Source organism: Gobius niger, assembly GCF_951799975.1.
Source record: "Gobius niger genome assembly, chromosome: 1".
NCBI lineage: Eukaryota > Metazoa > Chordata > Actinopteri > Gobiiformes > Gobiidae > Gobius > Gobius niger.
Window position 1 is genome coordinate 62,574,684 of NC_136852.1, and position 15,602 is coordinate 62,590,285.

The window sequence follows — 15,602 nt, forward strand, 5'->3', positions numbered from 1 at the left end:
ATATTCCACAGTGTAGGAAGAGCAAATCAGAGAGTACACCATAGCATACAATAGTCCTAAAGAGAACAAATTTCAATGCATAATATGAATTTTGCACTGTCACAGTAAGAGAGCACTGGCGCCAAGTTAATGAGCAGTATGCAGCCCTCTCTCTTCAAAATAAGGTTTGAATAGGGAATAGTGTGGGTTTGCATGTTCTCATGTCCTGAGTGGATGTCCTCCCGGTGCTCCGGTTTTCCAGTCAACCAAAACAACATGCACAAGAGGGTACTCTTCCAGGTTTATAACTTAACTTAACATGGTTCAAGATCTGTAGTTGAGTCTCCAGCGTTGCACTGTGGGCACCCACAGACATCCAGGACAGTGTGAAGTTACTCCCTGAGCAACAAAGGCTGCCATTTTAGTGTCACCTAAGCTACCTGGGCAGTTCTTATGGTTCTTATGCAGCAAAATAAAAAAAATGCATAAACGCTGTTAGACTGATCCCACTTATGATAGAAAATGGCTTCACAGACCTGTTAAAAGAAACACCTCCAGCCAAGCAACATTGAGGATGGGTCAAATGCAGAGAACAAATTTCTCTACAGAGATTTCTCTACAGAGATTAATAAAGTATAACTTAATTTAACGTAAGAATGTCTGTTTCATGGCATGGCATATAATTTCTGAGGCGTAACATATTATTAGATGATGTTTAGTGGCCAGTATCTGTCCCCACAATTTAAGCATTTGGATCAGAAGCCACTTTTATATGCTATTTTTTTTATCATTAACTAGTTCATTAATGAGACTAGGCTTTGACATCACATAAATTACATCTGGATTGTTCATAATTTGCTATATTTCATGGCTAACTGCTAATGGCTATAGGAAAAATACGCTACAGGCTTTTTTATTGGAGTGAATGAAGCTCAGCTCTACTTTTGCCTAGTATGGCGCTGTCACGTGGTTCATGAGGTTGCTCCGTCTCACTTTCCCGACAGGTTGCTCAGCTGCATTGAAGAGTATGTCAAATGTAGATGTCTCAACAAACAGGGTGAAGTATATCAATAATACTGGAGTAATAGTGGAGATTTTCAAATATCATCAACAGGACTGTGTATATTGAGTTGAGGATGTCATGAAGGATGCAAAATGAAATAAACCACGTGAATAGTACATACATGTTCAATCCATACACGGCAAAAAGTTGAAACAGGATACAGTATGTCATTGTTCATGAACTTCTCATTTTTTTAACCACTAATGTTAACAGATACGCCCGATTGAAAACATGCCTTTTGTTCCTGGGTTCAAAGACAGGCTGTCTCTCTGGCGGACAGAAATGTGTGGCTGCGAACACTTCGGTTTCCTAAAATGCACTCAGGTCTCTTGTGGATACATTGCATCAGACATGGCGCGGATGAAGTCTAGAAAACACGGATCCTTTCTCTCTTATCTAAGCCGGCGCAAAAAAGAATGCTCGAAACTGCTCTACTGTAATTGCAGGCCTTTGCACGTTTGTTTCTCAACGCTGAAATGACATTTACTGGAAACTTAGCCCGGGATGCTTTACATGAGCCAAAACCACTGAGAACTGAGGTCAGATGGGGAAGGCAAGCGGGCCAGAATCCATACATTTGACATCTATACAGAAAACCATTTAGGATTTCATTAAAAGAGAAAATAAACTGTTGCCGTGGCGTAGCGGGCTGGCATTGACTGCCCCTAAGCATCAAGAACAACCGCACAATAAGCCGACCTCCCAAATCGAGAGTAAGACGTGCTGGTGGTGACAAGCTGTATCTAGGTCAAAGGAGCTGCAGCTGTCTGAGGAGCTTGGGAAAGAAAGTGCTATACTGGCTCTGTCACGTTTAGACAGAGTATAAGACCACTGTGATTTATCAACGTCCAAAAACTCCCTCATGTGTAGCTCAAAAGTAAACTCGACACGAATCATCCCAAAAATGATGTTCTATAAGGCAAACAAAGTGAAATGAAAACAACTCCAGAAGTGTTTCGTTTTTCGATAAAGTGTAAGGTAGTAAAAAAGAAATAACATTAACCTTTGCTCAATCACTTTGATGGAGTACCCATTCCATTGTAACTTCTCAGCTATTGTCTGAAATATAAATGGTTATCAATGGCCAAAAATGTAATTAAGTTGTGGCAGCGTTCTCTATCCAGATGGGGTTTTTCTTTTCCCTTTTATTCCCTTCCTGTGCAGTGGAGGGGTGTGCAAAGAGCTGTCTGGGACTCTGAATTGCCCTGGATATTTCCCTTTTGTCAGCATAATTCTATGGAACGATTGTATTGAAGAGGAGACTTAATAGAAAACAGAAAAGTCAGATGCGTTCTCCAAAACCACACATGTCCAACTCAAGGCCCATGGGCTAAAACTGGCCAACAATTAGACTTCATTATTGTTCAAACATAATCCATAATATGCTTTTTTAGCTACTGAAGTACAGCAACCACAATGTATTACCATGATCATTTAGGGACATAGCATGGTAGGAGTCCATATAAACCCTGTACTTAAGAAACATGTTCCTGTCATGTATGAAACCATTTACATTTCTTTCTTTTTTTTTTAAATATAATAAATAAATAAAAAGAACCACTGACAATCCCCTCCATCCTTCTCATTCACAATCTCTAGTAAAGTCAGACTTTGCCATGTGGCCTGAAGTTTACGCTTTCCCATAATTCACAGTTTGACCCATTTCCCCCTTGTCTGTCAGTCTCTCTCACTCTCTCTCTCTCTTGACTCGAACACACAGTGAAGCTTCCCGCTCGCTCCAGATATCTGGATGGAAAATGATCACAAGACCAAATGTTCCCTTCGAGTCCAAGCAGAGGGCTTATGTTTTTATGCACTGAACCCCAAATGTCTCTGCTCTCCGGCCTGTCTGGGATCGACCAACTGTAGCTTTGTTGTTTGGGATGCTAACTCCAAAGTGTTAGCAGAGCACATGTGCAGAGGAACGTTCGCCTGCGGGAGAATTCACAGTCACTCTGCCTTTGTTTTCCACAACCAAGCTGGATAACTTTGTTTGCCCAACTCATGGCACAAAGGCCTGTAAGTTTTCACAGCGCGGTATCAGCATTTTATTTTTCATCCTTTTCCTTAACAAAATGTCTGGTACAAAAAGTATCCATGCAAGTGTTGTTTATTGCAATAACTGTGAATTTGATATAATAAACTTTAGATGCTTCCAACACTGATGTATCTTTAACCCACATACCAAAAGCTGAATATCTGTATGTAGTTTTAACTAGAGTGTAGGCTTTTGTAGGATAACTTGTAACCCTTCCAACCAGCCATTAAAAACATGTTATGTCAGCAGTTGTCTTTATAGGGAAAGATTCTTTTTGGGCTCAATGGGATCTTTTGTAGCGCCACCTCAGAGGAGAAGGACGATAAATGGCATCTTTGCCCTAAAGCGCTTTTTAAAATAATCTCATGACTAGCACACAAAAGCTCATTTTCATCATGGACAACAAGGGTAAATGATGAATGTGCAACCTTCTAGTCAAAATCTAGTGAAGTACTTGTAATGTCTTTGTGGTCTGCAACATTTTGTGTCCGCCGTCGTGATTAGCCTTGCATGACAGCCTCACGCTTACTTACTCTCCGCTATAACCCGCGTTCAGCACCACACTGGTAACTCTGGGCTGTGCATTAGTCATCGTCAGTGTGGAAGTGCGCAGGCGAGCGTGTGTCAGGCCTGCTCCACTTCCCAACACTGCGGCCATTATTTGCACCATGTGTTTGTGATTACCCCAGGAGGAGATTAGAGGAGGAGGGGGCACGCTGGTCTGCTGTCTGCCTGGTCCCCCCCCCCCCCAGCTGCTCTGATGCGGTCAGCGACTGGACATCCATCAGTGCAAATCCCTCCACCTAGAGCTTACCTTGTTCCCACCTTCACCAAAACCCCACAAGGGAACAACTGGCGTCCGCAAGTGAAGACTAACACTGTGATGGATATAAATGCCATCTTTGACCTACATTTAGAAGGGCAAGGCCTCAAACTTTGCCAGGCAGGATTCCTCCGAATGAGAGCTGGTGGTTATGGCGTGTGACTTCACAAGACGGTAGTGGTGATAGTGACCCTCTAGGGCATTTGCTTGCTTAACAAAAACTGTCTGGAATCCCAAACGTGTCCCTAGTGATCAGATGTTTATGTATTCAAAGCTCATATATGGTTGTAGTCAAAGAAGGGACATCTGAATGGAGACAAGCTGGAGGCGTCCCGCCCCTAGCAAATGTACAAGTCAAGTTTGAGGAGAACAGGGGCGGGGCGAAAGGGGGGGCCTCGAGTGGCACTTGTCCCCCCCTGGAATTTAAGAGACCACCCCATGTGGATAGCTGAAAACTTGATGTCAATTGTTATTTGTAATGACTGGAAACACAGTGTGGCCCGAAGTAGTTTGTTTTAGTTAAAATGGTCATACTTGTTGTTTGTTGGGTCAGTGCACACAAGATCAAAGTGTTTATTGATTGACTGCGGAATTCTTCCGCAGTCAATTATTGGTTTTCATGTTCTTTATTATTATTCCTCTTCCATCTTTTTCCCGATTTTCTAGAGCTTTCAGCACCTTCATGCTTTGTGCAATTTATGCAAGTTATGCATCAAAACGTTCCGCATGTTGAGGAGAAGGGTGCTATTACTTTTGGGACTTCTGCAACTTACGTTTTTTCCGCAATCGGCCAAAATGTCGGAGATTTTTCCCATTGACTTATAATGGGGCTGCCGCAAATCCATGCTTTTCTGCACTTTTTTCTGCATTTTATGCAATTTCTGCACTTTGTGCATGTTCAGCTTCTGCAACTTGTGGGTTTTGAGAAAAAATTGGCTTCTGCAGATTTCCTGTTTTTTTATACGAGAGTTTGACATTTTTGCATTGGTGTGTATGGGGGAATCCAGCCAATGGGGAGACTCCAGGCCTTTCAGCCATTTGTGCAGCTTCTGCCAATCAAGCACTGAGGCCATTTCAACAGTTTGACCAGTTTATGGAATATACAAGTTTATGCAATATTAACAATTTATGCAAATTAACCACTTTATGGGATTTAACCAGTTTATGCATTTTAAAGCGTTTATGCAACTGACGAGTTTATGCCATTTAGGATTTATGAATTTTAAAGAGTTTATGCAGTTTATGCAACATGACATTTTATGCATTTTACCACTTTATGCAAATTTGATTGTACAATTTGAAGAGTTTATGCAATTTCTGCATTCGCTTCCCGCATTTCCGCAGTCAATCGCAATGGCGCAGCCATTGCATTTCTAGTTTGTGTTTATTGTTTGGAAAACTGTTTATTCTCAAACTGATTATGCCAATAAGACTAAGGCAAACGGAAACGGAAACTCTTGAGTCTTGAGTAGGACAGGGCGAAAAAATCTGAAAAAAAAATTTGAATTAGAAATCATATTTTCAGAATTTTTTTTTGTTGTTGTTATGTTTAAACATCAAAGTTACAAACTGCACACTGACTTTTCTTCTTTCTTTATTTTATTTTATTATTTTTTTTACAGTGATTTTGGGGTTTGTTGATGCAATTAAAGGGGCTATACAGTTTAAATATGTAAAAAATAAGTATTTACCTCCCCCTACATGTTCCAGCAATATCCTAAAGTGTAGAATGAGCTCAGACCTGTTCACCACAACTGCCTCTAAAATCCTGTCACTCAAAAAGGTGTTAATTCGGGTCCAAAGTGCCGTCATGCACGAGCTTAATATAGAACCTGCAATTACGCGTAAGCCCTGAGGTGGCAGTAGTGAGTATAAAAATGACCAACTTGCATCTAAAAAAAACAATGAATATATATATTTAAATTATACTCAGCAGTTATTTTGTCCATTCATCCATCCATTTTCTTCCGCTTTATCCGGGGCCGGGTTGCAGTTATTTTGTTTCAAAGGAAAATGTAGGGGGAAAAAATGTAGCGAATTTTTTCACAAGACAATCAAAGATTGCGTAAAAATCACCCAGCTCTATACTTGAGCACAGTTGAGTATTTTTGGCTGTACGTCTCTCATTATTGTGCCCATCTGTGCAATCAGAAAACAATCTATTCATCCATTCACCACCAAGCCACCTCGGACATAAATATAAATTGAATATTGTCCAAGCCTCTAATTAGTTTTATTATGTAGTGTGTGAGTCATTTGTCACACAAGCACACGACCAAAGCAGGTGCCGAGTTTCACCCAGGAACTGCTATAAAAGAACTGTTGTTGTTTGTCATCATTTGTTAGTAATTATCCAGATGGTATTAGCAGTGAAGCCTGACCTTTGGCTCGGGAAATGCAGATGAATTGTCAGAGAGTGTCTGCTATCGAGGTGTCAGGAGGCTTCCAGGTGCTTCAAGCAAAGTCCAAGGCCATTAATCAACAACATTAGGACGGCCTAATAGAGATAGATGCCATGTAATACCAGAACAACGCATAGTAGTCAATATATATCTGTAGGGCCGAGACAATTTTGTTTTGCAGTATACTGTATCGAAATAACATCTTTGTCATATTGAAAATCAGTATCACAGTGCTCCAATTACTTTAATTTCATGTTTTTAAGTCACAATGCGTATGATGTTTGATGACAGTCAAACTCAGTTACAGACAAATGAAAACAAATGTTGATGGCTTAAAGTGCAGGTGTTGGCATCTGTTTTGTTACTGCCAACCAATCACAGTTAGTTTATTGTATTAAAATTTCAGAAAAGGACGTAAGAGGCCAATTCTGCAACAACAATCTGTTTTGGTTTAGGTCTGGGATTGATAGTTTTGGTTTTGTTAAATGTTCTTAATGTACCCTGCTGACCCAAAGTTTGGAAACACTTTTAATGTATCAGCCTTTCTTTATTTTCAACAATATTTACTTTGTGTGATTCTCATTGACGACATTAAACTACGAATCAACACGTGAGATTTCGTAGGAAACCAAAAAGGGTGAAATAACTCAAAATATGTTTTATATATTAAATTCTTCAAAATTGCCACCCTTTATCCTTGGCATTTTCTCAAAGAGCTTCATATAATAAGGTCGTCACCTGAAATGGTTTAACAGTCTGTGAAGTGAAAACTGTGCTAAAGTAGAAAGTAAAAAGCCAGTGACCAATACTGATATGATATAAGCAAGCTCTACTAATAATATTTGAGCTAACATTTTCAGCTTTTTTTGAGATTTTAGCAGAGCAGGCTCTGGGGCTCTGTGTGGGTGTTTGGTGAACTCATCTGTTGGGAACTGTGGAGGTCAAAGGTTCAGGCTAACCACAAGCTAATGCAAACTCCCATTCACCATCGGATGTAAATTAGGCGAGTTACGCAAAAGCATTTCACTCCATTTCACTGATTGCCTAATTACACCCTAGAATGTTCAATGCAAATCATGTTTTCACTCAAAGAAGCTATTAGAAAAGTAAATGTTTTAATTCAGAGTCGTATTGCTCTCAGCCAGTCACAATAAACTTCGTAGTAATAAAACACATAATTAGACACGCAAACAGGATTTTATTCGCCATTTATCACAAGAAAAATCATAGTTACAAGAGACTTGTCATGAAAAATGGTTCCAGAGTCATGTCCAAAGACACAAGGGTTGAACCAGTAACTTTATGTTAATGGGGTAAGGAACCGATTAAGCATGACATAGGAGCTTTATGTATTATTTCAGTTCTCAGCCTCAAAACTCTCTTATTCTCTAATAGAGAAAAGTCACTAACATTTTACAGTGCATGGTCAGTCACAGTTTGTCCAAGAGGAAACAATATTTAGCAGACTGAACTATGGTGTACAGTGGAGGCCACTCATTAGCATTGTGTTTGTCCTGTCTGGGGCCATGACTTACTTCCTTCAATAATGCCCCTGTTCTTTATGACCAGCCTGGGCCAGCTCATAAAGGCCACCCCCCACCCACCACCACCACTTCCTCACAACCAGCAGTCGCATTACATCCGAAGTGCCCCGCGGCTTCAGTCATCAGCCACAATACATTGCTTTATGCTTGTGTCCCTATATGATCATCCTCAACATGGACATTGGCTCGCTTTCAGAAAACGGCTTATGTAGACAACGACACAGCACAGCCCCCCCATGTCCCACTGGTCGGTGGACAGTATCCTCTGCTTGTGGAGAAACAGGAAGTGAGCGCCTTTAAAATAAGCTCTGTGGAGGAGGCCAGGATTACACTCAAGTGTTGTGTGGGCTTTGATCGTGTGCCAGCCGCAAAACTGGTCAGAGTGGCTCAGTGATGGTTTAAATGGCAGTGACTTTTCCCTTTGTCAGCAGGTTTATAATGGCATCTCCATTTGAGCATGCTCCATGTGATGTCAGCCAAAACATGCTGATGGGGAACGCATATGTTACACATCTGCACCATATAGGCTGTGCACAGGCCCCTCCCCCACCTCCCCTTACATGCCACAAACAGCTTTTTGTTGGTGCACCTTTGTTGAAAACTACAGAAGAAATACAGACAACTTTTTTTTTTTTTACACATAAAAGTTACTTCAAAGTAGAAAGCAAAAGCAAATGTTGAATATGGTTTTCCAAAGTCGCCTATATATAAGAGCTTCTAGCTAACAGACAGCAAATATTTTGGTAGGACAACCAACCCCTGGATATTAAAAAATGCCTTTAAACAGTTTTACCCCCTGTATTTTTCTTTCTTTTTTATGATCTTTATATCTTATCATGCTACTTCAGGATATTATTTTCATTGTACAATTTCTCCATTTATTCAACGTGGAAGATGGTACAACAGTGCACCCCTGGTTATATCTTTGCTACAACCATCCAGTGCCGTTGATAGGGGGTGAGGGTCACGGGCTAAGTTACCCCAGAACTGAACGACTTGTATTAAAAATAATAGGAAATGGGGCCCAAGTGAAACCTTTTTGCCCCAGGCCCAAGCAAGTGTGTCGACAGCCCTGCGGCTATTATTTCATCATTTACAATTATTACTGAGCATTACTATGACAACAACTGTCCATCAGTCACTTCTGCTAAAGCTGCTGATGCGACCATATTAGGGGCCTACTGCTTGGACTTGCAACTTGCACTGAAAAATAAAAATATAGAAGGTACCTATTTTAATAAAGAAAGCACACACATACACACAAAAAGGGAAGGGAATATATTACTCACTGATCAGATGACTATGAGTTGTACAGATGTGGAAAAGATAGCACCAGAAAAGTTGCTTCAGCATTCCAGGCAGCCATGGTTTATTTTTGTTGGAAAGATAATTGTCTGTGGCTAAAGATTTTGGAAGTCACCCGCCAAACTGCCAGGAAATTAACATTGTGGCTGTGGGCGCCCTCTTGTGGTGACCTGATGACTCTGCTCTTCCACAACCCGGGTACAAAGTGGTATGGAAAGAGTTGTTTTCCTCGTCTTGGGCTGTTGTTAACATTGAGCAAATCATTTAAAAAAGGGGGGTAAAATGTAGAAATAACAAACAATACAGTCTATTATTATTATTATTATTATTAGTTAATAACAACAGTAATGAACTTGGGTAGGATTGTGGTTTTGCAGATACGAGACCAACTGCACAAACAACACACAATAATGATCCACAAAGTTGCACATATAGCCGTAACTTTATTTATACACACGGCAGATGACAGATGAATCTATTTCAGAGAGGGGACAGATGAGGCCAATTACACAGCCATTCTTCATAAAGGGCACTCCTGGAGACTGCAGTTTTATCAGCTCTGAGAGTTTGTCTGCCTCGCATTGGCCATCTACCACCTGCCACTCCACTGTATGGGAAAAAGTGATAAGAGCGCAGATGCTCCGTGGCTTCTGTGGACCACGACATCATCTGACGTGGAAGAGACCATACATTGAGGGGTGGGGGGCCTTTAGGCTTTGGAAACAGCAAAACTGTGTGTTGTAAAGGTGAAAAGAAGAGGTGCCAAGGGTTGAGTCACGGTCAGTTTCATGAACACCCCTGTGGAGTTTCTGATGGTTCGATCTAATGCTGCAACTGAAGGTGGACACAAGCAAAGCGGTTATTCTAAGACAAAATGTGGGCCCTCTTGGTGCTCACGGTTGCGCTTACTGTCGGGGCATCACAAAACAGCAATGATACAGCGGGGGAAGAGAAGCTCAACATCGCCAGAGCCACAATATTTGTAAGTAAAGAAACATTTTCATAAAAGTCTGGCAATGATACATACAAGCCTGTTTGACACATGCATTATAATCATTTAAAGTTGAGATTAATTTAGAGATGTGAGGCACTCCAAACAGTAGCACACACGGCTGACATATTTCTCGGTTTGGTTAAATAGATGGCACAAGTGGGAGCCGGAGAAAAAACTAAAATAGAGACTATTAGTATTGAAGAAATAATTTGATTACACAAATGGCAAACTCAGAGCTGAGGTGAACCAGCTCAGATGAGGTCAAGTACTTTCTTTATTTGTTTGATCAGAGAGTGCAGGCTGCACACGATGCTCATTCATACCGTTTCTACTTGTCTACTTGTCTTTTGGTCATTTCTGCAGGCTCCCAGCGTCGTTGGATGAGCCATAAAGAAGCTGCCAGAGCTCTACCACTTCCTCATGGAGCAGTTGGCTTTGTAGTATCCTCACATGATCCATACACAAGATTGCCTTGCTTTCTTTATTTCAGTGGTATGTTATCAACTATTTCGCTAGTAGCAAAATGGAATTGGAATGAGACTCAATTGATGGGCTACGCACGCACATTGTTGAAAAAAAAAAAACATCTTTTGACTGTGAATGGCCTCTAATAAGTCAAAATTCATATTTTATCACCTGACCTTGAATTCACGCCTGCTTTGGAGAAACAAATGATTATTGTATAATTTAAACGTGCAGCAACATTAGTGGTTGCAATGCTAGTTATAGTACAACAAATACAATGCAATACAAGTCCCTTACAATTCTTACAATCATCGGCTTTCCTACTGCCTGTTCTGTGCCTTGACTTGCTGTGTGCAGCCACAATCTCGTGTATGATTCATCGGTGGAGAAGAACCCTCGCCTCGTCTTCTACAACGAGAGGGACGAGGCGGTGAAGGTGAGCTGTGTGCTAGACCTGAGCTTACCTCTGGGGAAATGGTGCGATGTCAGAGAGTAGTCCTGTGGGAATCACAAACCTGCTCATAGATAACAGCGCAAAAGGGCTCAGAGAAGCGAGGGATATGCTATGTGTATATAATGAAAGCAGGGCTTAGCTTGAGCCTGGTAGTATAGGACGATCAGACAATGTTATGGCCACTGAGTTTTTTTTGTTACTCTAATGTGACCCTGTGGTTCCCAAAGACCACAGTGCACCAAAAAAGGTAAGTATCTCATGTGTCAGCATAGCATCAAAAGACTACAAAATGTATAAGAACCTTTCCACCAGAATTCTGCAAACCAACATGCAACATAAGTATCAATAATTTCACCATCACTGAAAACAACGTAGTCCCATTCTCTCCCCGAGGTGAAGTTTTGATGCAGTGTTGAGTTTTCCCACAGATGTAGTATTTTCGTCGCTGACTGTAAAACTCTCCACGGAAACCAGTTTTAATGAATTGAGCGTTTTGCAGAACACATCACAGGGCGCTTGTGGGATCACAGGCTAGACCTATACTTTACTGGGCCATTGTTTATCACATGCTTCTTCTGAGGCTTTCTGGTTGGCATTTTTAAACATACTGTGACAGTATGGGGCAAAAATATGGGGCAGCAGTCTGCATTACAGCTCGTTGTGACCTGTAATTATGTTTTATAGTGTAAGTAACGGATACTGTTTGGCTGAAGTTACTATGTTGGATTAATTCTGACACAAATACCTATTTGTTTGGTATCGGACTGTAGTATAGAAAGTGCATAGGCTCATAACTACTCATGACACTTTGTGAACCTTCTAAAATGTCACTCTCTAAAGGGAAGTGAGTGGTGACCAAGCCCCCAAGTTTTGTTTTCACATACTTATGAGTGGGTGCATGGTACAGTACAGTTTGTGCCAGTCCCAATCACTAATAAAAGAAGGGGATCTGTTCTAATGCAAGGCAGCGTATGGCTATCAAGGAAGCATTAATTTTGGTCTGATTTTGGTCGTTTCAAAAGTTTTTTAGAGGTTAGAGCCAGCCAGTTAAGATCTGTGCGTTCAAGCCATTGTACCCACGTAACCATTGTGTAATGTATACGTGTGTGTGCGGGACAGACGGTGAAAGTGAAGAAAATGAAGTCGGCTGAGATCAGCAGCCTGCTAGACTCACTGGGATTCTACAAGAGGTCCCAAAAAGGGGAAGAGGTGCCGGAGGAGGTCCAGCACTTCCCCTCGCGCAGAGACGAGCTCTGAGGACCCCCTGTGGCTGAATCTCGCTGCTGCACCCCAGGACACACGAATGACGAATGGAGCCCAAAGGTTGCACACAGGCCAGACTCCATTCTGAGGATACGCTGGACTGGGGCGGAGCGGGGTACAGGAATAAAAATAAAACTGTCTTTTTTTCCCCCATTACATGTGTATGTGTACAGTATGTAGATGATAACTCTTTTTTTTCTTACATTTTTTGGGAATCACACCACAGTAAACAAGACACATGACACACAAGGCCCCTCTGCAGCATCTTGTGTGTGTGTATATTAGTATATTAGTCCTAGTTTATATTCTATTCTGCTGACTTTCTATACATAAACCCAAGTGTGCCTCGTGAACCTCTGTATAAGTGCAGTACCTCACCCCATCCCTGTACAGAAAACCCATCATTGTAAAGCGCTTTATTTCCCATTTTGCCTCTCAAGATTCAGTCCTATTCTCAAATTAAATCAATTTCCTCTGAATCTTATAAATGGTCTCTCACAAACTAATTCCACTGTTTCAGACTTAATCCCCATCCCGCCTCCTTCTCCCATAATCTGATTAGCTGCCATGTCTGCCAGCGTGCATCTGTGTGGGATTAGCAGATAGCAGCATAGGGGCTATCACAGCGTTTTGCAGCGGGGTACTTTTGCTGTGTTCGGACATGTTCAGCAGGAGCACTAGTTTGCAAGATGCCAGTGTTTTATTCACCTGTGCCAGAGAACTTGCACGTGGGGCTGGCCTACATGGGCAGCTCCGTCTTCACCAACAACCGGACGGCAGACAGTGACTACCCCAAGGAACAGGAGGACACATATGGTGGGTGGATAGATATGCTGAAGCATAATTCCCCTGGTGCTTGGGTGCAGTAGGCTTACTCTGTTGCTGTTTGCGTTTCAGTAAATGAGCTGGTTTCCCACCTTCCGCTTCAAATGCTGCTCTACTTCAACATGTTCTTCTTCCCGTGTTGGTGGTTCTCCTCTGTCTTCATGTTGGACGTCAAGGTGGGTCAATCTGTTGCCATGGCATTTCTCTCTGTTTATTTGGGGGACTATGCCAGCAGCGGACACCTGAATAATGTATGTGAATGAAGCAAATATTAGTTCAACTCGGTCAGCTTTACAATACATTATTTCTGAGTATTTTTCCATACATGTTACAGTTTAGTGGCCAATAAGATGCCTTAAGTGGTCTATGTTAGCTCTGGCCACCCGCTGCACATGCCTCTGGATACTACCATATTATTACAGACAGTTGAAACTACATTACCCTTTAAGTCTCAAACTATTGCTTCCAAAAAATAAACACTAGGTAATGTTATATTAAGTCAATATACAATGGAGGAAAACAGATGTAGCTGAGATCTCTCTCTATATATAGAAGTATTGGGGTTTGCATTGTAGCATCAAACACCCGTAAAATGCGTTAAGAGGGATAAATGTCAAATGATGTCTATCTAAGTTATGTATTTTCCTCTGTATCAGATGCGTATGTGATGTTGTATATGCAAATACAAATGTAATTTAACTCTAAATTTGTGGGCGAAAATGTAACATGTTCAAAAGCTCTATTGACAATTCTCTGCATAATTTCTACAGTGTGACTTTGGAGTCATCTAGTGGTCATTCCCAGCATTGCTCACACTTGTCCTTGTTTTGCATGTGATTCTGCACAGTATGAGTATCTGGCTGGTTACTATCAGGGGCTGCTGATCACTGGAATTGTGCTGCTGACCGTTGTGGAGGTGATCCGGCTGTATCTGGGATATATGGGAAACCTAATGGAAAAGGTAACGATAACTTTGCTGATAAAGTATTTTTGCACACATTCTGAAACATTTGTCAAATTTTAAACAAAAAAATGAACTGTACATATGTCACCATTCATTTTACATACTATATTTAGCAGCACCTCTTCCATCTTACAAAGAATGCTGACAATTGCAATGCTGAATATGAACTGATACTAACTGTAAATTGAAGGCTGTTTTGTTGCCCCTACAAGTAGTAATAATAATGCCTTGGTTTTATATAGTGACACTCAAAGACGCTTAACATTACATTATTCATTCACTCTATACTTGGTGGTGGTAAGCTACTGGGGTCGACTGATGGAAGCAAGGCTACCTGTCTGTGCCATCAGTCCCTCCGACCACCACCAACCACCACCAACAACTCACTCACTCACTACATTCACTCAGGCTTCCCGGTGTTCTCAAATGGTCTCCCTGCTTAGCTTCCGAGGTCTGACAGGATCGGGCAGAGCAAAGGTGGTATGGCCTTTTAGGATGGCAAATTAGAACAGCAGTTAGCACTTACGCTTCACAGCAAGAAGGTCCCGGGTTCGATTCCCACCTGAATGGGGCCTTTCTGTGTGGAGTTTGCATGTCCCCTCCGTGTCTGCGTAGGCTTCCTCCAGGTACTCCGGTTTCCCCTACCACTAAAAAAAAAATCCTATCAGGATATCATGGGTGCCTGTGCGCGGTGCTGCTGTTGCCCACTGTTCCTTACGGGTTGCGGTATCAAAGGAAGGGTCAAATGCAGAGAAGAAATTCTTGTACGGGGACAATAAAGTATACTTTACGTTACCTTACCTTGAGTAGGATAAACAAGCAATATTTTTGAAGGATTTGAACTGGTTTACCTTGGTCATGTGGACTAAACATATCCCCATGCCTTTGTCCTCCAGGTCCCAGAGCTGGCTGCCTTTTGGGTGTTGTCGTTCACCTTCCCTCTGCCAGTGCTGCTCTTCTTCCTCACTGATGAGGACACGCTGATCCTGCCCCTGGAGAGGGCCACTCACTCCCTGTACCTGCTCTTTGTCCTGGCCGAGCTGCTGACCTCCTTCCTGGCTCTGCGCACCATGACCCGAAAACTGCTGCTGCTCTTCCACCTCCGGCAGCTGGGCAGAGTGGAGAGTCTGGGCCCTGTGTACGGCCTGGCAATGCCCTACCACCGGGGGGCGCTCGCAGTCACTCCCGTACACCACATGTACCAGTAACACTGTATGCAAATATGGTGTGTTGTTGTCATCTTTTTTGGAACAAGTAAATGCACACCAACAAAAATATACATACATGTAAACAGAAAAATGACTTGCTGTGGAGATGTGTAGAAGCAGTCAAAGAGAAATCCGAGGCACTTCTGTGTACAAAAATTAAAAGTCCTTTATTCTGCCTCGGATTTCTCTTTGACTGCTTCTACACATCTCCACAGCAAGTCATTTTTCTGTTTACACTATTGCTCCAGCTCATCCTTGAAGAGCACCCGTGAATC

At 41.9% G+C, this 15,602-nt stretch overlaps 2 protein-coding genes across 2 annotated transcripts; both read left to right on the forward strand.

The window, feature by feature from the left end:
* The first annotated feature begins 10,027 nt into the window (after positions 1-10,027).
* On the forward strand, positions 10,028-12,430 carry selenoe (selenoprotein e). The gene is made up of 4 exons (XM_079561308.1): positions 10,028-10,136; positions 10,512-10,588; positions 10,971-11,049; positions 12,187-12,430. The coding sequence occupies exons 2-4, from the start codon at positions 10,569-10,571 to the stop codon at positions 12,322-12,324; spliced, it is 237 nt and encodes a 78-aa protein (XP_079417434.1). The 5' UTR covers positions 10,028-10,136; positions 10,512-10,568; the 3' UTR covers positions 12,325-12,430.
* Positions 12,431-13,019: 589 nt separating this feature from the next.
* LOC306976801 (transmembrane protein 17A) lies at positions 13,020-15,327 on the forward strand (the record flags this gene model as incomplete). Its single annotated transcript, XM_079574882.1, has 4 exons — positions 13,020-13,146; positions 13,228-13,331; positions 14,003-14,116; positions 15,016-15,327. 4 exons carry the CDS (start codon positions 13,020-13,022, stop codon positions 15,325-15,327), a joined length of 657 nt encoding a protein of 218 aa, XP_079431008.1.
* Between the last annotated feature and the right edge of the window lie 275 nt (positions 15,328-15,602).